Below are 23,004 nucleotides of genomic sequence, written 5' to 3'. Positions count from 1 at the left end.
ATGCGTGTGAGAGCTGGACAGTGACGAAGGGAGAACTGGCGTATGGGATTGTGGAGTTGGCAGAGATGCTGACTGTGCCGTGGACTGGCAGGCGAATGAACAGACCTGGCCTGGAGGAAGCACGTGCAGGATGCCCCTTGGAAGGAAGGATGGCGAGACTCCGTCTCACGTTCCGTGGACGTGTTACCAGAGGGACCAGTCCCTGGAGAAGGACATCACGCTTGGTAAAGTAGAGGGTCAACAACAAAGAGGAAGACCCTCAACAAGGTGGACTGGCTCGGTGGCTGCCACAGTGGGCTCACGCACAGCGAAGGTCGTGAGGACGGCCCAGGACCAGGCAGTGTTTCTCGGCTGTACGTGGGGTCACTGTGAGCGTGAACTCAGTAGCGCCTGACAACAACAATGGCTAACAATGAGCCTTGGTGCCACAGCGGTTAAGCACTTGCTGCTTACCGAAAGGTTGATGGATTGAACCCCTCGAGCAGCTCCACAGAGAAAAGAACTAGCAGTCCCTCTTGTGACGACTGCACTCCAGAAAACTCAGCCAGGCTGTTCTCTTCCGTCCCATGGGGCCCTGTGCGTCAGAGGCGACTCGACGGCCCCTGACAACAGTGCTGATTGTGTCGAACATCTTTTCATGTGCTTGTTGGCCCCGTGTATTTCTTCTTCAGTTCCCTCTTGTTTTAGATGACAGTTCACACAGCAGATCAGGTTCCCATTTAGCAGCTCTCACACAGATTGCTCCACGACATTGGGTATAGTTTTCACGACGTGTCAGCATTTTTGTTCTTCCAGGCCCTTTATTCTGTTTCATTGATCTAGCTTTCCATTCCCTCTGTGCCTCTCAGCTTTGCTTTTGGCTAAGTGTTAGTTTTATATGGTTGACTGTCTAAGGGAGTACTTCATTCACAGGCATGATAAGCCAATTAATTATTTGGCTGAAAGGTGACCTCCAGAAATAGCTTTGGTTCCAAATTCAAAGGGTATCTTAGGGCAGTAGTCTCAGGGGCTCCTCTGGTCTCTATTGGTCCAGCAGGTCTGGCCTTTGTTAGGAGTTTGAGTTTTGTTCTACATCTTTCTCCCATTCTGTCAGGGCCCTTCTGTTGTGTCCCTGTGCAGAACGGTCGGTGGTGGTAGCCAGGCACCATCTAGCTCCTCTGGTCTCAGGCTAGAAGAGGCCGTGGTTCGTGTGGGCCATTTGTCTGGTGAGCTGTTCTCTTCTTTGAGTCTTTGGTTCCCTTCATTCTCTATTGCTCCAGACAAGCAGAGGCCAGTGGTTGCATCACCTAATTCTCTGGTGGAATGTCTATTGAGGGCCTTTGCCCATTTTTGTATTGGGTGGTCTGTCTTTGTGTTGCTAAGTACTTCGTCCCTTTTCATTGCTGAATTGTACTCCGTTGTATGGCTGGACCACAGTTTGTCTACTCAGTCACCGTCCAACGGGTCTTGGGTTGTTTCTGGTTTGTTGCTGTTTGGACTCAGGCTTCTGTGGGCTGTGGACACTCACGGACAAAACTCGACGTGGATGTGTGTTTGCCTTTCCCTTGAGTAAATACCTAGGAGCAGAATTTCTGCATCTTGAAGAAGCAACTCTGTGCTCAGCATTTCCAGAAGCTGCTGGACCATTTTCCGTAGTGGCTGCACCATTTTACAATTCCATCAGCCATGGATGACAGTTCCAATAATGTCTTTGTCTGGCTTTAGCATCAGAGGAACACTGGGCTTATCAAACGAGTTGGGAACTGTTCACCCTTCCTCTAGTGTTTGAAAGAGTTTGCGTAGGGCTGCTGCTGAGTCTTCTTAAATATTTGGTAGATTCTCCACAATAAGGCCATGTGGATTTTTCTTTTTGTGGGGAGATTTTAAATTGTTGTTGTTGTTAGGTATCATCGAGTCACCTCCAACTCATAGTGACCCTGTGTACAACAGAACGAAACCCTTCCTGGTCCTGCTCCAGCCTCACAATCCCTGCTGTACCTGAGCCCATCAGTGCAGCCACTGGGTCAGTCCATCTCGTTTTGAGGGCCTCCCCCTCTTTCGCCAACCCTCCACTTTACCAAGCACGACATCCTTCTCCAGGCAATGGTCTGACAACATGACCAAAGTAGGTGAGACGAAGTCTGGCCGTTCTTGCTTCCAGGGAGCATTCCGGCTGCACTTCCTCCAGGACAGTACTGTTCCTTCTGCTGGCGCCATGGTTCTTACAGTGGTCCTTGCCAGCACCGCAGCTCAAAGGCGTCACCTCTTCTTCAGTCTTCTGTAGTCATTGTCCAGCTCTCACGTGTGAAAGAGGCGATTGAACACACCATGGCTTGGGTTAGCACACCTTAGTCTTCAAAGAGATGTCTTTGCTCTTCAGCGTGTTAAAGCAGTCTTTTGCAGCAGATTTGCCCAGTGGAGTTCATCGTCTGATTTCTTGACTATTGCTTCCATGGGTGTTGATTGTGGAACCAAGTAATACAAGATCTTTGACAACTTCAGTCTTTTCTTCATTTATCAGGATGCTGCTTATTGGTCCAGCTGTGAGAGTTTTTGTTTTCTCTTTGTCGAGGTATGATCCACACAGCAGACTGTACACTGATCTTCATCTGTAAGTGCCTCAAGTCCTCCTAGCTTTTAGCAAACAAGGTTGTGTCCTCTGCATACCGCGGTTGTTAATAGTCTTCCTCCAATCCTGATGCCATGTTCTCCTTCATATAGTCCAGCTTCTCGCATTATTTGCTCAGCATACGGATTGAAAGGATACAACGCTGACACACACCTTTTCTGATTTTAACCCATGCAGCACCCCCTTGTGTTTGAAGCACAGCCTCTTGGTCTTTGTACAGTTCCTCATGAGCACAATGCGGTGTTCTGGAATTCCCATTCTTCTCAATGTTACCCATAATTTGTTATGATCCACACAGCTTAATGCTTTTGCGTAGTCAATAAAACACAATTAAACATTTTTCTGGTATTCTTTTAAATTATTCATTCATTTTCTTTTCCTGTTGTGTGCTTATTTAAATAAGACTTTGACTTCATGAGTCAGTTTTAATGGTTCTTGTTTTTCTCGGACTTAGGCCATTTCGTCCTAGTTGCCTCATTTGTTGGCATAGAGTTGTTGTCTTAGGCCGGGTTCCCTAGCGGAGCAGAACCAGCAAAGCTTATGTAGGAGTGTGTGTGGAGAGGTTTAGCTCAGGAGATAGCTCGCGTGGTTGTAGAGGCTGCCAGGTCCAACTCCATGGGTCACATGCTAGGCTGGAGGCATCTCCTAACTCAGCGGAGCTGCAGGGGCTGATGAAATTAAGATTGGCTGGTGAATCTAAGATTGGCAGGTGGCAGACTGCTGGCTGCGGAGGCGCTGAATCTAAGGCGGGCTGCCAGCTCACAGGTGGCAGAGGCCGATGTCCCAAGATCGTTGGGCAGCATGGCCGGCCACTGACTCGGGTCCAGGGAGCTGGAGTCAGAAGATGAGGAGCCGCATGCAGGATCCTGATGAAGCAAAAACCGCGAGAGCTTCGCCAGAACGTGCACATGCACTAGGTGCAGACCACACCCTCGAGGAAACTCCCTTTCAGCTAATGGCTTGCTCAGAGCAGATCTCCTCACGGGCGGTGACTGCATCCTAACTGCTGAACCACGGCCCAGCCAAGTCGACACGCACCCTAAACCGTCATGGTTGTTCACATATTTTCTTCAAGTTCTGCTCATTTCTGCGGGCCGTCAGTGAAGTGCCCTTCAGACCACATGTGAGTAGTTTGCGTGCTCCTTCCGAGGGGTCTGGCTCACGTTTTAGCAGCTGTGTTGGATTTTCACAGAGACGGCCCGTTAGCCTCCTGGACTCTGTGCAGTCTCTGTTACCTGGTTCACTTGTTTCTGCTCTGATCCATGTTATTTCCTTCGTTCTCACTCTGGGAGTGATTTGCTCTTAGTTTTCTGTATTTTTAACAATGACATGAGTTCACACAACATAAGATCAGACATTTTTAAGTCAACAGGTCAGTGGTATTTAGTTCACTCACATGCTGTGCAACCGCCAGCTCTTCTAGTCACGGAACGTTCATTGTCCTGGAATGAAGTCCTGTGTCTGTCAGGCAGGCGCTCCCATCCGCCTCCCCTGCCCTGGCAACCACTCGTCTCATTTCCGTCTCTGGATTTGCCCATTCTGGGCATTTCGTAGGAATGGATTTATACAGTACAGTGTTTTTGTGACCGGCTTCTTTCACCGAGTGTGTTTTCAGAGTTTGTCCGTGCTGTAGCGTGTACTGGAATGTCATTCCTTTTATTTGTTGTAATGTACACACTTCCCGGTGCCGTCCCATCTCTCCTTTCTGACCTGTGCTGGTTGTTTCACCTGAGTGGGCCGTACAGTTTTGGCCCGGTAGCGGGGCCTCTCTCACTCAGTGTCATGTTTCAGGGTGCTTGCATGGGGTGGGCGGTGTCAGACCTGCATTTCTCTTTGTGGCTGAGTTGTGTTCCATCGTGTACATGCATCACGCCCCATTTACCCATCCATTCATCAGGGGACACTCGGTTGTTTCCACCTTTTGGCTGCAGTGAACGTTAGTGTACACGTATCTGTTTTAAGTCCCTGCTTTCAAGACCTTTAGGTATGTGCTGAAGACTGGCATTGCTAGGTCATATGGTAGTTCTATTTGACTTTTTTGTCACCATTGTGGTGAAATGTACAGAAGACACTCGCCAATTCAGCAACTTCTACGTGTATAGTTCAGTGACATTACTGACATTCTTCAAGTTGTACACTTGTTCCCACCCGCCTTTTCCAAATCTTTCTGTTTAATGGTGGTGGTGAGGGGCGTCTACGTGGGCCGGGCAGTGGATCTTTGGTGGAATGCCTGTGTAATTTCCTTGCCCGTTTGCTGACTGTGTTGTCTTCTGTGGGTAAGCGATGGGAGTTCCGTATATATTCTGGATATCACCCTTACCAGATGTTTCCTTCTCTCAGATCTACACCTGTTCTGAAACGTCCCTTTTCCCTAGTAATGACCCCGCCCCAGAGTATGGCCACTGCGGCTCTGCCCGGCTTCTGTTTGTGTGGGCTGCTTTCTGGCCTTGTCCTGTCACCCTGTTCGTGGCTTTGACTCTAGAAAGAAGCAGTGCTGTGTCCTAGTCAGTGCAGCGAGTCAGGAGGTGCGGGCTGCGGGCCCCCTCCAGCTGGTGAGATAGTGTCCTCCGGGCTGTCTGCGGTAACGCTGCTGTCCCCCTTTGCGATTCACAGCTCTTTGGGAGCGGTTCTCTGAGACGAGCTAAGTGTTTCTCATCATGTCCTTGTGTTCGGCGTGCCGACTCACAGCGACCCCTGTGTGCCTGAGCCGAGCGCGGCCTGGTCCTGCCCCAGCCTGACGGTCGTCGTTCCGCTTGAGCCGGCCCTTGCAGCCACTGTGTCCGCCGCCTTCCTCCGCGTCGCTGCCTCTGCTTGACCAAGCACGACGCCCTCCTCCAGGGACTTGGGCCCAGCAGTCTCAGGGTGCTGCCATGGCGTCTCGCCTGGCACTGTGATTTCTACGGTGTTCCCTGTGGTCTCCTGTTTCTGTTGCCCCGTCTGCGATTATTGGTTAGCATTCTGTTAGAAGGAAGTGCTGCCCTCTCCCATGCTCCTCCCTGCCTTCTGTCCTGGATGTCACGTGGAGGGATGTGTTCTACCCGGGGTTGTTACCCAGTACTGCCATTACGCACGTGCTCACCTAGTCCCGCTGTGGCCTCTGGGAGCCCCCTATAGTCGGCTGCTGTGGCCTTCCACATTTTCGCATCATCTCTGGAGTGCCTCTTGACCCTCTGGCACCGTAGGATGCTTTGCTCATTGGCAGTTTCCCCACCCCAGCCCTGGAATCGGCCGTGGCTCAGATGAGCCCTGGGCCCTTCCGTTGGATGCAGCGTGTACCATGGAGGGTGGGTTGTGCGGTGCCGAGCAAGGCCATGCTGTGCCCTGTGGGCTGCTGAGCCGCAGCCCTGGGCTCTGTCACTCAGTGCCGCCCCCCCCCCAGCCGTGGCGACCACGGATCCCTCCTTGTTGTTTGCTCTCGTCGAGTGGCTCCGACCCAGAGCCACCCAATATGTGACCACAGAGCGCTGCCCGGCCCGCGCCATCCTCTCACTAATGGGGACGTTGCAGCCGCTTGTCAGTCCATCTAGGTGAGGGTCTTCCTCTTTTTCACTGACCCTTGATGTTACCGAGCGGGATGTCCTTCTCCGGGGACCGACGCCTCCGGACAGCACTGGCCAGGCGCGTGGCGCGAGGTCTCGCCGTGCTGCCTGCACGGCTCATGGGCTGCACCGCTTCCGCACGGGGTTGTTCGCTCTTGTGGCAGCCCGCGGCATTTTCAGTGCTCTTCACCAAAACCACCATTGAAGTGCATCGTTTCTTCTTTGATTTTTCTGCAAAAAGGACGTGGAGGCAGCATCTTCTGACCTCCTCCAGCCTCACGAGGAGGAAACAGAGTCACCGCAGCCGCCCAGGCTGCATCCTATAAGGCCAGCATGCTGCCACCCTCCAACCTTTTTACAGACTCTGACACCCGCCACCCCTCCTACGGCACTCACTGCTTCTCTGCTGGGTTCGATAATTCATTGCAGTGGTCACACAGAACTCACGAAACTCAAGATTATGGGGTTTATTAGGGAAGTAACAGGCTACAGTTCAAGTTCAGGAACACACTCAAGACACAGTTATTTGATCAGGACGGTCTCCCCTCTGCTGTGCCCTCGGCCTCTCGGCCTGGCCTCTGCCCTGCTCAGGCAGGTGTTAGCGAGCTCCTCAGCTCCGCGGAGAGTGTGCTCACATGCGCCGCCCTTGTCCGCAGGCCTCCTGCCCGAGGGCACTCGGCCTCCTCGCTCTGTGGGCCAGAGAAGCCCACCGCCCACCGCGGGTCTCGTGCTCCTGGTTCCCCTGCCACCGTCTCTCCGCCGGGGCCTCTGTCTCTGCCAGGCGTCTGTCTGCCGGGGCGTCCCTGCCGTGGAGTCCAGCTCAGGGATCTCGGGTCCAAGGACGTGTTCCCCCTCGGGCTCTTCTCTCCTGACGGTGGTGAGACCCCCTCTGCCCCTAGGAGGCTCATCCTGAGCCTGGCAGAGTGACACGACTAGCCAGCCCCAGCATGGAGCTCTGCCCTCGTTACTTCCATGGCCCCTCTGGTAGTGAGGGGGGGTTACGAAGACTGTGGCTAGAGACGCTGTGCCAGGAACCCACTGCACCACGCCCCCTGCTCACTGTCCAGCCTTCACATGCGCATCAGGAGGTTGAAAGGACTGTGACTGGAGCCCCCAACTCCTTAGTAATAAGAGTGACATCTCTGCTTTTTCAGACTTTAGAGCGGTCTTTGTAGCAGATTTGCCCGGTGCAATATGACGATTAATTTCTCGACTGCTGCTTCCGTGGGTGTTGATTGTGGATCCAAGTACAGTGAGATCGTTGACCACTTCTTTTTCTTCAGTGTTTCTCTTATTATTATTTTTCTTTCCCCTTTACCCCAGTGAACACGTGTCTCCCCTCCAGGTAGTGGTTTACCTTCCCTTCCTCCCCAGCCCTGGTCACCATCAAAGACTATTTCTTCCTCTGTGAAACCCTTCCCTGACTTTTTCCAGTGGTTGGTCTCATACGGTGCTTGTGCTTTAGTGGCTGACTGACCTCACTCAGCAGAGCGCCCTCCAGGGTCACCCACGTTGTGAGATGTTTTGCAGACTGTCGCTGTTCTCTAGCGTTGCGTAGGTCCCGTCGTGTGTGGGGGCCAGTGTGTGGGTTCGTTCCCCCGCGGCTGGGCACACGGCTTGTCTGCGTCTCTCTGCAGCTGTAAACAGCGAGTGTATCTGTTCGTGTCACGGCTCTTATTCTCTGGGACAGAGAGCAGGTAGAGAATTGCTGGACCATGTGATATTTCCATTTCCAGCTTTCTAAGGACGTGCTGTACCGTTCTCCACAGTGGTGGCACTGCTTCCCAGGCCCACGTGCTTCACTGTTTACCTGGACGTTGGTGACCGGTCCGGGTGTGAAGCTCAACACGTCTCTGTTGGTGCCGTTAAGTTGGTTCCAGCTCCCGGCGACCCTGTGTGACAGAGTAGAGCGGCTCTGGGGGATCTCCTCGACTGCAGTCTTTCCGGGAGCGTTTTGCTAGGTCTCTCCCCCACAGAACTGCCCTCCTTTCCGTTAGCAGCTCAGTGCCTAACCCTTGTGCTACCGAGGCACCTTTGGCAGAGTCTGGAGACACTTTAAGGAGCACAGAGACCTAGTGCTCGAGTGGGCAGGCCTGCTGCTGGGTCGGCCTCCCCAGGAGGGCCCTTCTGGGCCTCTCATTGGCTGGCGGCGTCCTGACGGGGTGAGGACAGTCGCACTTGTGACTGTCCGTCTTCTTGATGCCAGCCGTGCCGGGAGAGGTGTGCCTGTGGTTTGGATCTGCACTCACGAGGATGGTTTTAAAGCTAGAAGGAAGAGTTGCAGACGCAGGGAGAGACGGGTGGGGGCGCACAGGAGCCCAGAAGTGGGCCTGGTGGTCGGACCTCATGAGGATCTGAACAGGCTGAGTGTGGCGGGAACAGGCCCAGCCTAGGACCAGGACGGGCCTGTCTGGGGCCCTGAGGTGCACCACGCAGGGCACGGGGGGGGCAGAGTCTCTCAGCAGACAGACCTGGGCCGTCAGGGTGAGCTTGGTGGTCTCCGCCCCTGCCTCTGGGTCCTGTAAAAGACTCCCTGTAGGAGGGGAGGAGGACGAACACAAACGGAAAGGCTGTCATTTATGGAACAGCATGGGCATCACTGTGTCACCTGGGGACACAGCATCCCTGGGACAGAGCCACCAGCTCTACGGCGGGTTTCTGAGCACACGCAGTGGGAGCAGCCCAGTGCATCAGTGTCCTGGGGTCACGTGACAGAGGCCCAGAACCGGGGTTTAGAGCAGCACCAGTTTACTCTGTCATGGTTCTGTAGGCCAGAGACCCAAATCAGGGTGTTGGCAGGGCCACACTCCCTCTGAGGGTTCTGGGGGGAGGAGCCTGCCTTGTGTGTCCCAGCTCTGGTGGCCCCAAATGTTCCTGGGCTTGTGGCCACATCGCTGCCCTCTCTGCCTCCGTCTCTGCATGGCTGGCTGTCTCTGCGTCCTTTTCTGTCTCTTACAAGGGTGTTCTCATTCACTTAGGACCCAGCTACATCCACTGGTTGGGTGAATGGAGGGTGGATGGATGGCTAGGATGGCTGACGGTGGATGGATGTCAGGTTGGGGGGATGGGAGGTGGGTGGGTGGAAGGAGGGTAGATGATGGATGGATAGAGGAAGAGATGGATGGACAGAGGAGCGGGGGATGGTGGAAGGACGGTGGGTGGATGGGGTGGGTCAGTGTTGGATGGATGGATGTCACATTGGGGGGATGGGGGATGGGTGGGTGGAAGGAGGGTGGATGATGGATGGATAGAGGAAGAGAGGACAGACGGATGGACAGAGGAGTGGGGGATGGTGGAAGGCCAGTGGATGGATGTCAGGTTGGGGGTGGAGGGTGGGTGTAGGGATGGCTGAATGGAGGGTGGATGGTGGATGATGGATGGATGATGGGTGCTGGGTGGGTGGGTGATTGACGAGTGGACGGAGGCAGGGCAGATGGCTGGGTGGATGGGAGATGGAGTTGACAGAGAGGCTTAAGCTGTTGTGTGACCTTCGGGAAGTGACTTCCCTCTGCCTTCAGTTGCTGTCGATCCATCTGACTTGCTTTTTGATGCCTTATTTCTGGGAGTATTTGCCACCAGGATGCTCTAGGCAGCTCCCCCCGCCCTGGTGCTGTGAGCATCTGCGTGCACAAAGAGGGACGTCACTGCTGTGGGGTCACCTGGGCCTTTGGTGGGAGATCCAGCAGACACCCTGGACCCAGCCCAGACGCTCCCACTGGGTGCTCCTCACCGGCCCAGGGAGGCCCCCACCCCCGGCCTGGGTGGGTGGACAGCAAGAAGCTGGAGTGCCAGTCACAGGCGGGCACAGACCCCAGGGTTAACAGAGGCTTTTCTGACACGCTAGGTTCGTGCTGGCTGTGGGCAGCGCCGTCTTTGACGCGATGTTCAACGGGGGAATGGCCACCACGTCCTCGGAGATTGAGCTTCCTGACGTGGAACCCGCCGCCTTCCTGGCCCTGCTGAAGTGAGCCTGCGCCGCCACGGGGGCGGGGTGGGGCGGAGCTCCCAGGAACGTGGCCCTTTCCCAAGGCAGGGCGCATGGACAGGTCTCGGGAAGAGGACCCAACTCCCTGCCTGTGCCGCCTCCAGAATTCACAGCTTGGGGGGCTTCTGAAGCTCACCTTTGCGGGGAGGACGGTGCTGGGCCCCTTTGCAACATCTGTGCTTTCACGTTGAGGTGTACCTCGCCTACCTGTGTGGAGTTCACTCCTGTAGAGCGGGCAGTTGAGTGGGGCTGTGTACGTTCACAGCTGTGTGACCATCACCACTGTTTCCTTCCAGAATGTTCCAGCACCCAAAGGCAGAGCCTCTGCCCATTGGCAGTCACTGCCCTTGCTCTCCCCTGGCCCCTGGATGTGCTCACCCTGCATGTTCCTGTGGGGTCCGCGTCCTGTGGCCTGCGGGCCTGTGGGCCTGCTCCTGGCCCCGAGCATATTTAATTGCCATATAAATAGCTGTGTAAGGGAAAGGCTGCCACGCCCACAGCCTCCTGGGGCCGTTCAGTAACGCTTGTCCCTCACGCTCGGCCCCCGCGTGGCCCATCCCCTCCGGAAAGTCAGCGTCTCGCCCCCGCCCCACTCCCAGCAGCCACCGACCTCCCTGTCTGTCTGGTCCTTTCACGTGAGTGGGATCAGACACCGTGTGCTCTTCTGTGGTTTGTTCACTCAGCTTCGTGTTGTCAGGGATCACTCACGTAGCGTGTCGGGTCCTCCACGTCGCGGTGTGTCAGGTCACCCACATTGTAACGTGTCGGGTTACCAACATTGTAGGTTGTCAGGTCACCCACATAGTAGTGTGTCAGTCACCTGCGTTGTAGCGTGTCAGGCCTTCACTCTTCTTTGGCTGAGGAGCACTCCTTGTGTGAACACAGTGTGTTGTGTGTGTCCACCCGGTTGACGGACACATGGGAGGTTTCCACCTGTGAACAGGGCTGCAGTGAACACGGGCGCAGCTGTCTGATGCATCCGTGCCTCCAGGTCTCCTGGGCTCCTACACAGGCCCAGGAGCAGAATTCCTCGGCATGTGGTAACTCCGTGTTTAGCTTTTCTGAGGAACCACCAGTGTGTTTCCCACGGGGGCTGCCCTGTTTTACATTCCCACCAGCAATAAGGGGTTTGATTTCGCCATGTCCTTATTACCATTTTCCCATTTTTTTAAATCATTAGCCCTGAGTTCAGACCCACGCTTGGTGCTGCATCGAGGTGACAGGCAGTGGTCGCAATGTGCAACCCTGGCTAGAGGATGAGGTTTGAGGTCCCACCACCTGCCCTGCCCCAGGGCACTGGCCCAGCCCCGTGGCCTGGCCCTCGGTCCAGGGTGTGGCAGCCTCCGTATCTGAGGGAAGGGCCTAGGGGCCAGCTGTGCCTTGGGAACACATCTGCCGTGTGCCCCAGACCACATGACACATCTCTGGGATTTGTCCCTTGCTTGTCTTCTGGGGCAGCAGTCTTGCTGAGTTGTGGCCCCGGGTCAGAGGGCAACAGATGCTGGTTCTGGAAGGTTCCTCGGGGCTGGCCTCTGACCATGCAAGTAGCCACCTTCCCCCTGGGGCTGGCGCAGCAGCTCCCACCCCACCACTGCCTCCTCAGGTTTCTCTACTCAGACGAGGTTCAGATTGGACCCGAGACGGTCATGACCACCCTGTACACGGCCAAGAAGTATGCCGTGCCCGCCCTGGAGGCCCACTGTGTGGAGTTCCTGAAGAAGAACCTCCGAGCTGACAACGCCTTCATGCTGCTCACACAGGTGTGTCAGGGTGCCACGCGGGGTGCACACAGGGCTGGGGCGGGCACTGGCCACGGGCGTGGGATTGACAGCGGGGATGGGGGAACGCCAGAAATCCCCATCATCAAGGTAAACGGCACAATACCGTCCAAACGCAAAACTAATGCAAAGTGACCTGCGATGAGCAAAATGCCGATGTCCTCAGTAAAGACGGCGTCCAACGAGGTCAGGACCGGGGCGAGGCAACTGGGCGGCGTGGGGCAAGCGCAGGGTCAGACCCGGCGTTGTGTGAGACGTGGGTGCCTGTTCCGTGTGGATGTCCGTGTTTTCCTTCAGGTGTTGGGATGCCATATTGTTCATGATTGTGGAGTTTCTCGGTGCCCTGTAACACCTGCAGTCCCCAGGAGTGCCCTGCTGGCCGGCCCCACGCTGGCCCTGCCCGGGCTGCGAGTTCCAGGCCCGACGTGGCCCTCAGAGCCGGCTCCCGCGGCCCCACCCTGCTTTCCTGCTGGCGGTTGGCGGGGTCCCCTGTGTGTGTGTGTGTGTGTGTGTTTCCAGGGTCTTGATGGAAAGAATAACCTTGCATTTGAGGCTCTCAGAGCCGCAGTTGGGAACTGAGGTTGGTGTGTGCTCCCCGACTCCCCAGCCCCAGGGGAGGGGTGCAGCACAGCACAGCGCCCCAGAACACGTGGGCTGTGCCAGGTGGCTGGGCGCAATTCACGTTTCCTTACTTCATCTCTGTTAACTTTCAATAGTGTGATTAAAAAAAAAAGGTTTTATTGTGGTAAAATATAGCTGCCGTTAAATTTGCCAGTTTAGCCTTTTTTGAGTGTACAGTTCAGGGGTTTAGCACATTCACAGAGCTGTGCAGGCACCAGCTCTGTCTGGTTCCAGAACTTTCCATCTCAGAAAGGGAACCCTGAGCGCCTCAGCAGTCCCTCTGCACACCCTCCCATGACCCCTGGCACCCCCAGTCCTATCTGTCTCTGTGCCTTTGCCCCTCTGGGCTTAGACGCTGGCTTCTGTCACTCGGCATCATGTTGTCAGGGTCACTCACGTCATAGGTGTGTCAGGCCTTCGTCCCTCTCTATGGCTGCATCAGGCTCCCGCGTGTAGGTGGACGGTGTGTGTGTGTCTGCCCCCTGTTGGCAGGCAAGTGGGTGGTGTCCACCTGTGAACAGGGCTGCAGTGAGCACAGGGCACAGCTGTGTTGGCACTGTGGTCTGCAAGTCTCAGATGCTGGTCCGGTCTGAGGTCCTGAGGCACACTGTTCCCCTGCTAGTTACTGCAGTTAATGTGGGGGTCTCCCATGGCCTCCCTGTGGGCAGGGCGGGAGTGGCCAATCCCTGAGATCCCCCTCCCGCATACACACGCATACATACCCGAACGCACAAACACACCTTCATGTGCAAACACATCTGCTCTGCGCACACATTTGCACGTGCACATACACGTACGCCTGCATGTGTGGGTCACCGTGCTCACCCACACTAGGGTGTCCGCTCCCAGGAGGCCTGTGTTCTTCACCCGTCACAGCAGTGTCCCCTCCGTCTGGAGCTCGTGCCTCTCTAAGCTGACGCTGCAGTGGGCCGCGGAGTGGGGAGGGCGCGTCAGGGTGTCGGGGGACACCAGGTCGGACTCTGCTCTGACGGATGGGGACTGGCGTGTCCATGAGTGTGTGGGGAGGACTGCCCAGGGTGTGGACCAGGAGTTTGGGGCAGGGGCACAGGCACCGAGGGCCAGGCCTCTGGTTGCCCTTGTCCCGGAAGTGGGGAGGGGTGGAGGCAGCACCATGTCTTCCTCTGGGCACTGACGCCAGACCTGCCCAGCTTACAGACATCTTCACCGTGGCGCTATGTCCCCCTGCAAGGAGCCCAGTCCCCCTGGGGCAGGGCCTCATTGGGTGGCATCAGGATGTGGCTGGAGCTCGCGGCCCCGCACACTGCCCTGGTCTGGCCTCATTGGAGCCAGAAGCCCTCCCGGCCCCTCTGCTGGTGCTGTGGGGCTTACAGGGCAGTGGTCTCAGAACCCCTGCAGCTGCCCATCGTGGGCCCCTTGAGGCAGGGCTCCCCAGCAGGGTTGGCCTCCCTCCCTGACCCCGCTTCGGCGTCCAGGCCTCCCTCTAGCACAGTCGCCAGCTGAGGCCCAGGTCCCCATACGTGCACACCCGGCCCTCCGCTGAGTCTGCCCTCTGCCCTCCTGGGTGTGCGCTCCAGCCTCTAGATGTTCCTGATGGCCCAGGCCCACTGTGGGCTAGCGCCCCCTTCCCACTCACAAGCAGAGGTTCCGGGAGCCTGAGGGCTTTCAGTCTCAGGGAACGGACTGTATGGGCCCCAGGGCAACCTCCTGGAGCCCAGCGTCACCGCCCTCAACCATGCAACTTCTGAGTAGGCTGGTAGGCATCACCCCACTGGGCACTGACGGCTCCCCGCCATCTCTGCAGGCACGACTCTTTGACGAGCCCCAGCTGGCCAGCCTGTGCCTGGAGAACATTGACAAGAACACAGCTGATGCCATCACTGCCGAGGGCTTCACTGACATCGACCTGGGTGAGGGCTGCGCAGCCCGGTGTGTGTGTCTGCGTGCAGGCAGGGAAGGAGTGTGTATCTGGATGTGTGTGGGTGTGATGTGTACACAGGTGGGGGTGCGGGTGTGTGGATGTGCAGGGTGCGTGTGTTCACATGCATGTGTGGGTGTACATGCACTGGGTGTGTGTGTGTGCAGCTGTGTGCATGTGTAAGTTTGCACGTGTGTGTGCAGGTGCATGAAGGTGTGCATGTGTGTGATTGTGACTGGGTGTGTGCGTGGAGGTGTGGATATGTGGGTATGCAGGTACAGGTGTGTGGATACACATGCATGTGTGCACGTGTGTGAGTGTGCATGTGGGGGTGTTTGCATGCCTATTTGCACGTGCGGGTGTTAGTGCACACGCAGATGTGAGTTCATGCGCATGTAGGTGTAGATGTATGTGCATGTGCAAATGTGTGTGCACGTGCAGATGTGGGTGGGTGCATGTTCCTGTACAGATGTGTTTGCACGTGAAAGTGTGTTTGGGCATGCGGGTGTGCGTGTGTATGTAGGAGGGGTGTCTCGGGGATTGGTCACCACAGTCCTGCCCCAGGTGGCAAGTCTGCTGGGCCTCAGCTGGGGGGTTATCAGGGGCTCCTGGGCTGGAGCAAGAGGTGCCTCTGGGGGTTTGGTGGTGAGGACAGTAGCCTGAGCAGAGACTTGGGGGTCTTTGTGCATCGGGACCCCAGTCGATGGGGCCTTCCCTTCCTGAAGGCAGCCTGGGCCCGCTGGCCTGCAGGCCTGGGGGTCAGCATGTTTGGCTCTGCTGTGCGGCACTAAGCACCGGTGAAGGTTGTTCCCACAGCCGTGTGTCTATGAAACCATTCATGAGGCCAGCTCGGGGGCCAGCAGCGCACACTGACGCACCCTGCCCCCACAGACACGCTGCTGGCCGTCCTGGAGCGCGACACGCTGGGCATCCGCGAGGTGCGCCTGTTCAATGCTGTGGTGCGCTGGTCTGAGGCCGAGTGCCAGCGGCAGCAACTGCAGGTGACCCCCGAGAACAAGCGCAGGGTGCTGGGCGCAGCCCTGGGCCTCATCCGCTTCCCACTGATGACCATCGAGGAGTTCGCCGCAGGTAACGCTGCGCCCACCGAGCCTACTGACCCCCAGTGACCCCTCCTGCTCCCCTCCCGGGCCCCAGCCTCTCTGGTGACCTCAGCCCCTCTGAGAGCATAGAGTGGACGGTGCCCTGTATGTGAGAGCCCAGCACCACCCGTTTCCGCACAGCCTGCTGTCCACAGGCATCTGCAGGAGGCCCGTGGTACTCGGGGGCCACAGGGGCAACGTGGGGCAGCTCTCCCAGGGCCCCAGGGATGCTGCCAGTCGGTGGGAGGACAGGCCCGAAGGTTCCAGGTGGTCCAGCCACAGTGTGGCCGGTCACCCCCACCTTCCTGGGTCTGCACCCCCCCCCATGAGCCAGGCTCAGGGCCACCAAGTTTGCACCCGTTTTCTCATGTAAGTGTGCCCCATCCGGGACACACCTATGCTGTGGAGTTACCACTGTGTCTGAAGCCCAGATCCGGCGCCCTGTGTTGTATCTCCCCTCCTGGCTCTCCCCTCCCTAGCATGTGTGCTGTGCCCCCGTGCTCCCTGCCCATGGTTAGGCCATCACAGCCCTGGAGTGTGGGGGACATGGGCTCTGAGAAGGGGAAGGGGTCAGCCGCTGGGGCCCGCCCATCAGGTGCAACTCGAGCGTCTCCCAGTGTGGGTCATTCACAAGCAGGTGCACCCTGAACGCCGGGTGACCGGGATTCCCCTTCGGAACTGCAGACACAGGGGCCGGCTCATTGTCTGGGCGGGCCCTGGGCACATTAGGGTATTGGGCAGCACCCGGCCTCACCCACTCAATCCCGATAGCATCAACCTGTAGTTGTGACAAATACCCGTGTCCCCAGACACCGCCCAGTGTCCCCTGATGTGGCACAGATACATGCAGTGCTCCAAGCCCGACCCCTCCCTGGCCCCGCAACCTGAGTCGGCCCTGTTCACTGCCCGCCTTGCTCCCTCAGTTTCTGAAACTTTCTCCAGTTAGCCTCCCTGTGCCGTGTCCGACCCTGTCCAGCCCCTGGAAGCCCCCTGTCCTTTTGCTCATCTGCCTTTTTGGTTCCCTCCCCCACCCCCAGAAACAGCCCACTGGTCAGCACCTGCTGACCCAAATCTGGGAGCCCCCTGACAAGTCCACTCGCAGCCTCGTGTGGCCCCCACGGCACCCCCAGCGCCTCGCCAAGGCTGCCCCCTATGCCTCCCCCACCAGCCAGCCTCGTGGTCAAGGACATGCCACCACCCCCTGGAATGACCGTTTGTGTGCATGTGAATGCATGTGTGTGTGTATGTGTGCTGTGGACACACGTCAATGTGTGTGTGTGCACGTCTGCACCGGCATGTGTGCATGCTCGTGTCTCTTAGTTGTGCATTTGCTGGCCTGTGTGCATGCATATGTACGTGTGTGTTGGTGAATGTGTGTGCATGAGTGGTTTCTGTTGGTCTCATTTGGGGTCCACCCTGGCCCCGTTTCCTCTGTGGTGGCAACCTCAAGGATGAGGCACCTTGTCACCCCTCAGCTGGGCCCGTGGAAGGTGCCTGGGTACATAGAGGGCTCATCTCCTGGGAGCTGCCTCAGCCTGCTGCAGGAGCCCCCCCTGCCCAGGCCCCCTGCCATCACAGCTGCCCCCGAGAGGAGGGCCAAGGAAGCAGCGGAGGAGACGCGCCTGGCTCCTCCTCCCTGGACTGTGTCCTTTGCGAAGACTGACCGCCATCGTGAATGTATCGTCATTCCCCCGCCCCCCGTACCCACCCATGTGCTCCCTGTCACCACATACCCATCGGTGCTGGCTAAATGAGACCACGTCAGGTTGAATAAACACGCTTGTCCTGTGTCCTGCGTTCTTTCCTGTGAGCCGAGCCTCCGGGAGCTGGGAGACGGGCAGGCTGCACCCGGGCTCTGGAGCCGTGGTGGGAGGCCCTGGCTCCGCTGTGCCCATGTCCTGCCTGTGGCCTGTGCTGTCAGGCCTCTTGTGTCTGAGGACCCTCAAGATGTGAAGGACTGCTCCCAGCGGTCTGGCGGGAGGGTCTTATCATGCACATCCCAACAGCCAGGACCCTGGTGCCCGTGTGTGTCTCCCTTGGCGTGTATGGCAGGGTCTCTGGGCCAGGCTGGCCACGGCCGCCTTGTACAAGGAGCGTTGATGGAGGTGATGGAGATGTGGTCGGTTTTGCAGCATCAGCGAACATCAGAGGGTGCACTCCGTCCGTCTTTGTTCTGGGCCCGGCCTTTGGGTGCCTCTGAGGCTCCGGGCCTGTCCCAGGCAGCTTGTCAGCCCCTGTTTGTGGAAACATTTTGTGGGATCGCCACTTACCGGCCCCTGGGGGCTGGGAGCCAGGGAGTGGAGGCCTGGGCATGGTGAGCTGAAGAGGAAGTCACATGTGACGACAGCCTGCTAGCCCAGGCGCCTGACTTCTTGCTGCTGGGACACGTGGGACGGGAAGGTGGTCCCTAGGGTCTGGGAGTGAGGAGTCCAGCTCTGACCCTGGGCGCACCAAGGGGGTGTTGGCATGAGTGAACCAGCACTGTCTGCGTAGACCTTGATGCTGAGCAGCAGGGTCCCAGTGGCCGTGTGCGGGGTGGGGTCCCCAGAGGAGGGTCTGCTGGGCTTCTGAGAGTGTGGAGGGGAGCCGTGGGCGTGGCCCTCTGAGCCCCCAGCACGCCCTGTGCCCGCAGGCCCTGCACAGTCCGGCATCCTCATGGACCGCGAAGTGGTCAGCCTCTTCCTGCACTTCACAGTCAACCCCAAACCACGCGTGGAATTCATCGACCGGCCGCGCTGCTGCCTGCGCGGGAAGGAGTGCAGCATCAACCGTTTCCAGCAGGTGGAAAGCCGCTGGGGCTACAGCGGGACCAGCGACCGTGTCAGGTGGGGCTGGGGGGGGCGAGCATCCAGAGGGGGTTGCGGAGTCGCAACCGGAGCACCGGGCGGGGAGACCCTGCGCATGAGTGGCCGAGTGTTGGGGGGTGTCTGAGTTGAGGGGGGCCGAGTGTGGGGGAAGGGGGTAACTGAGCTTGGGGGCCCCAGTGTTGGGAGACACTTGAGCGTGGGGGAACCCGAGTAGCCGGGAGGCAGTGTGCCTGAACGGGAGGGGTCCGAGTGCGGGGGTTCGGGACCCGCAGGCGGTGCACACACACACACACACACACACCCCCGGGAAGGTTTGAAGGCGATGAACTGCGGGCCCCCAAGGTGGTTCTTCTGGCCATTCCTGACCATGGCTGTAGACGTGCCGCACCACCGCCCCACACCAAGCAGCTTTCCCGTGGGGTGCCGCCTCTAAAGCCGCCCCTGCCCCCAGGTTCTCGGTGAACAAGCGCATCTTCGTGGTGGGCTTCGGACTCTACGGGTCGATCCATGGGCCTACCGACTACCAAGTCAACATCCAGGTGCGGCCCGCGAAACCTTCCTACCGGTGTACTCACGGGGCTCAGGGAACTGCCTTCGGGGGTGGTCCTGGGGCTGGGGCGGGGCCGGCGTGGGGGTGGCCCTGGGGGCGGGGCCGGCGTGGGGATGGTCCTGGGGGCGGGGCCGGCGTGGGGGTGGGGCAGGGCGGGGCCGGCGCTGAAGGCGCTCCGCCCGCAGATCATCCACACCGACAGCAACACGGTCCTGGGCCAGAACGACACCGGTTTCAGCTGCGACGGCTCCGCCAGCACGTTTCGCGTCATGTTCAAGGAGCCTGTGGAGGTGCTGCCCAACGTCAACTACACGGCGTGCGCCACACTCAAGGTACCAACCCCGACCCCTGACTTGGCGCCTGGGCCCTGACTCCTCCGCGACCTCCGGGTGGACGGGCTCCCTGACCATATCCCCCCGCCCCGCAGGGCCCGGACTCGCACTACGGCACCAAAGGCCTGCGCAAGGTGACCCACGAGTCGCCCACGACGGGCGCCAAGACTTGCTTCACCTTCTGCTACGCGGCCGGCAACAACAACGGCACGTCGGTGGAGGACGGCCAGATCCCCGAGGTCATCTTCTACACATAGGGCGCCCCGCGGGGACACGCGTGGACGCTGCTCCAGGGCCGCGGGCCGCGGGCCTCGCCGGAGCCCTGCCCGCGGCCCCCCGCCCGGCCCCCGGCTGCGGGGCGGGGGCGCTCCTCGTGTCGTATTTTTTTCAATGCACATTGCAATGCATTCTGGGTTCCGTTTCCTGGTGGAGACATTGGGGGGCTCGTGGTGCGTTTGGTTTGAAACGGTTGTGTTTTTCTGTGTTCTCATCCATTCCCAGGGCCTCCCAGGCCCAGTTGGCCGTGTGGCCCAAGGACATCCTGATCCCGAGCCCTAGTCCCCAGGGAGCCTGGACTCCGTGGGGGCAGGGCCCCCACCCAGCCCCAAAGGGACGGGGCTTTGCTGGTTCCGTTCTTAACCACGCAGGGCTGGCTGAGACCCTCTCCCTGGCCGGCCGCGAGGGGCAGAATGGGACGCGTCCCCCTTGGGCTGATGGGGTCTGAGGGAGGCACCCACCTGTACATACTGTGCTGTACTCCCAAAGGCACACCCAGAAGTCTGGAGGCACACCCAGCCTCATGCCCCTGCCCGTGTGTTCCTGCCCAGTGAGTCCCCCTCATACAGCCGCCCGTGAATTTTTTTTTTTTTTTTTTTTTTTTTTTAATAAAGAAAAAAATGTGTGCTGTGTGCCTCTTCTGGCTAGGCCGCTGGGCTATGTGCCCCTACTCTGACTCCGTCCCTCCCTGTTGAGGGGCCAGCGGGCTGGAGAGCCATGTGAGTGGTCTGGGAGCCTCCCTCAAACCCAGACCTGAGGCCCCTGAGAGCACTGGACCCCCTGCCCCTCTGCCCTCACACATCCTTGCCCGTCACAGTCGCAGGCGCCACCCTGCGAGACGGGGGTCTGCCTGTGGGCCCTCTGTGTGCAGTTGGAGTCGGGGATACATGTCAGGAGGGTGGGGGAGGTGTGTGTGCTCCACTGGGTCCCAAGGAGGGTGGTGTGGAGCGGGAGGGGCCGTGCGCCACCCTGGGAACGCCTGTCACTCTGCCCCCAGGGTCAGGAGGATTACTGGAGGTCACTGAAGCTCAGAGCTTACTCCCCATGAGGACAATGACAGATGGCAGTGGTGGTCAGCACAGGATGCATGTCAGGAGCCAACCGTCAGGGTGTCGAGGCATGTGGGAGGCAAGGGCTGGGCGGTCGGAAGCACCTGGAGTGGGGGCAGCAGGAGAGCGGCCCCCAGATAGCCCCACCTTGGCCCCCGTCTTGAGAACGTGGTGCCTGACAGGATAAAGGGACTCTGATGGACCATGTGAAGGCAGTTGAGAAGGGAGACAATCTTGGGCCCACCAGCAGCCCTGGTGATCACAGGGTCCTCATCCGAGGGAGGCGGGAGGACTAGAGTCAGGGTGAGGTGTGAAGACAGTAACAGGCTGGAAGATGCTCTCTGCTCGCCTTGTGGACACGGGAAGGGGCCCCGGGCCTGTGTTGCTGGGTGCTTTGGAGTTGGCGCCCACTCACCGCGACCCTGTGTGCGACAGAACAGAGCCGCCGCCTGGTCCTGCGCCGTCCTCACGGTCCTTGCTGTGCCTGAGCCCAGCGTTGCAGCCACGGTGCCAGCCAGCTCGTTGAGGGCCTTCCCCTTTTTCTCTATCCCTCCACTTTACCAAGCACGACATCCTCCAGGGAGCGGTCCCTTCTGACAACATGACCAACGTGCCTAAGATGAAGTCTGGCCATTCCTTCTGAGAAAATTTTTGGCTGCACTTCTCCCAGGGCAGATCCTTTAGTTCTTCTCGTGGGCCATGGAATTCTCAATGTTTTTTGCCAACACAATTCAAAGGCATCAACTCTTCAGTCTTCTTACTCATTGCCCACCTTTTACATGCATACGAGGCTATTGAAATCACCATGGCTTGGGTCAGGTGCACCTTAGTCTTCAAAGAGACATCTTCGGTCTTCAGCACTTTAAAGAGGTCCTTTGCAGCAGGTTTGCCCAGTGCAATACATCACTGATGTCTTGACTGCTGCTTCCATGGGTGTTGATTGTGGAACTGAGTAATATGAAATCTTTGACAACTTCAATCTTTTCTCCATTTATTGTGATGCTGCTTATTGGTCCAGCTGTATGGATTTTCATTTTCTTTATGTGGAGATGTAATCCATGCTGCAGACTGTAGTCTTCAGTCTTCAGCAGTAAGTTCATCAAGTCGTCCTCATTTTCAGCAAGCAAAGTTGTGTTGTCTGCATATTGCAGGGTGTTAATGAGTCTTCTTCTGATCTGCTGCCATGCTGTTCTTCATACAGTCCGTTTCGTGGATTATTTGCTAAGCATACACGTTGGATAAGTATGGTGAGAGGACACAACCCTGACACACTCCCTGATTTTAAACCATGCAGTATGTCCTTGTTCTGTTTAAACAATACCCTCCTGGTCTATGTACAGGTTCCTCATGAGCACAATTAAGTGTTCTGAAATTCCTGTTCTTCTCAATGTTATCTATAATTTGTTTGTTATGATTCACATAGTCAAATAGGGAGCTCTGGTAGCATAGTGCCTAAAGCACTTGACTGCTGACCAGAAGGCTGGCGGTTCAAACCCACCAGCCACTCCTCGGAAGGAAGATGGGGCAATCTAATTTAGTAGTGATACTGCCTCGGAAACCCAAGGAGGGGTCGCTATGAGTCAGGTCCGACTCGACAACACATAGCAACACCACCACCACATAATCAAATGCTTTGCATAGTCTATGAAACACATGTAAACATCTTTCTGGTATTCTTTGCTTTCAGTCAAGATCCACTTGTAATCAGGAATGATATCCCTCATTCCACATCCTCTTCTGAATCCAGCTTGTGTTTCTGGAAGTTCCCTGTCAACATACTGCTCCAACTAATTTTAATTTATCTTCAGCAAGATTTCCCTTGCGTGTGGTATTAATGAGATTGTCTGATAATTACCACGTTCTGTGGCATCACCTTTCTTTGAAATAGCCATAGACAGATCTCTTCCAGTCGGTTGGCAAGGTAGCTGTCTTCCAAGTTACTGGCATAAACAAGTGAGCGCCTCCAGTGCTGCATCTATCTATTGAAACATCCCAATGTTTAAAGCCTCTAGAAGCTGGAAAAAGCCAGAGATAATGCTCCCGGAGCTTCTGGAAGGAACCAGCCAACACCCCAATTTCAGCCCCAAGAGCCCTGTGTCGGACCCTGTCCCCAGGCCTGTGGGGTCATGTGTGTGTGTGTGCATAGAAAGGACTGCCCATCTGTCCTTGTCCTCACAGGGAGTTATCTCTGAGCTGCAGGTTTTGTGGTGATCTGTTTAGCGACCACTGGAGACACACAGCACAAACAGAAGTGTCCCTCACACACCGGCTGCCAGGCAAGGGCTCCTGGGTGAGCCGTCCACACCAGGTTCACATGGTGAACCTGGAAGAAGGCAGAAGAGGAACGAAAGACTGAAAGCAAATCAAAAACAAACTGCAGCCGGGTCAGTGATTACACTGAGTATGAATGGACCAAACTTTCCAGCTGAAGAGGCTGTTGGACTAGATAAGCAAACAGCAAC

General features: G+C 57.4%; 1 protein-coding gene across 1 annotated transcript in view; it reads left to right on the top strand.

Annotated features, from left to right (window-relative positions):
• BTBD2 (BTB domain containing 2) overlaps nt 1-19,474 on the top strand; it is a 38,312-nt gene extending 18,838 nt beyond the window's left edge. Inside the window, exons 3-10 of the mRNA XM_007954572.2 lie at nt 9,992-10,111; nt 11,736-11,892; nt 14,315-14,420; nt 15,320-15,517; nt 18,161-18,353; nt 18,787-18,874; nt 19,071-19,217; nt 19,313-19,474. Coding sequence (XP_007952763.2) covers nt 9,992-10,111; nt 11,736-11,892; nt 14,315-14,420; nt 15,320-15,517; nt 18,161-18,353; nt 18,787-18,874; nt 19,071-19,217; nt 19,313-19,474 — 1,171 coding nt within the window. The remainder of the gene's footprint in view (nt 1-9,991; nt 10,112-11,735; nt 11,893-14,314; nt 14,421-15,319; nt 15,518-18,160; nt 18,354-18,786; nt 18,875-19,070; nt 19,218-19,312) is intronic.
• The last annotated feature ends 3,530 nt before the right edge of the window (nt 19,475-23,004 follow it).

The sequence above is a fragment of the Orycteropus afer genome, unplaced genomic scaffold, assembly GCF_000298275.1.
Source record: "Orycteropus afer afer isolate SDZICR_OR568_19922 unplaced genomic scaffold, OryAfe1.0 scaffold00466, whole genome shotgun sequence".
NCBI lineage: Eukaryota > Metazoa > Chordata > Mammalia > Tubulidentata > Orycteropodidae > Orycteropus > Orycteropus afer.
This window is presented reverse-complemented; position numbering and strand designations above follow the sequence as displayed.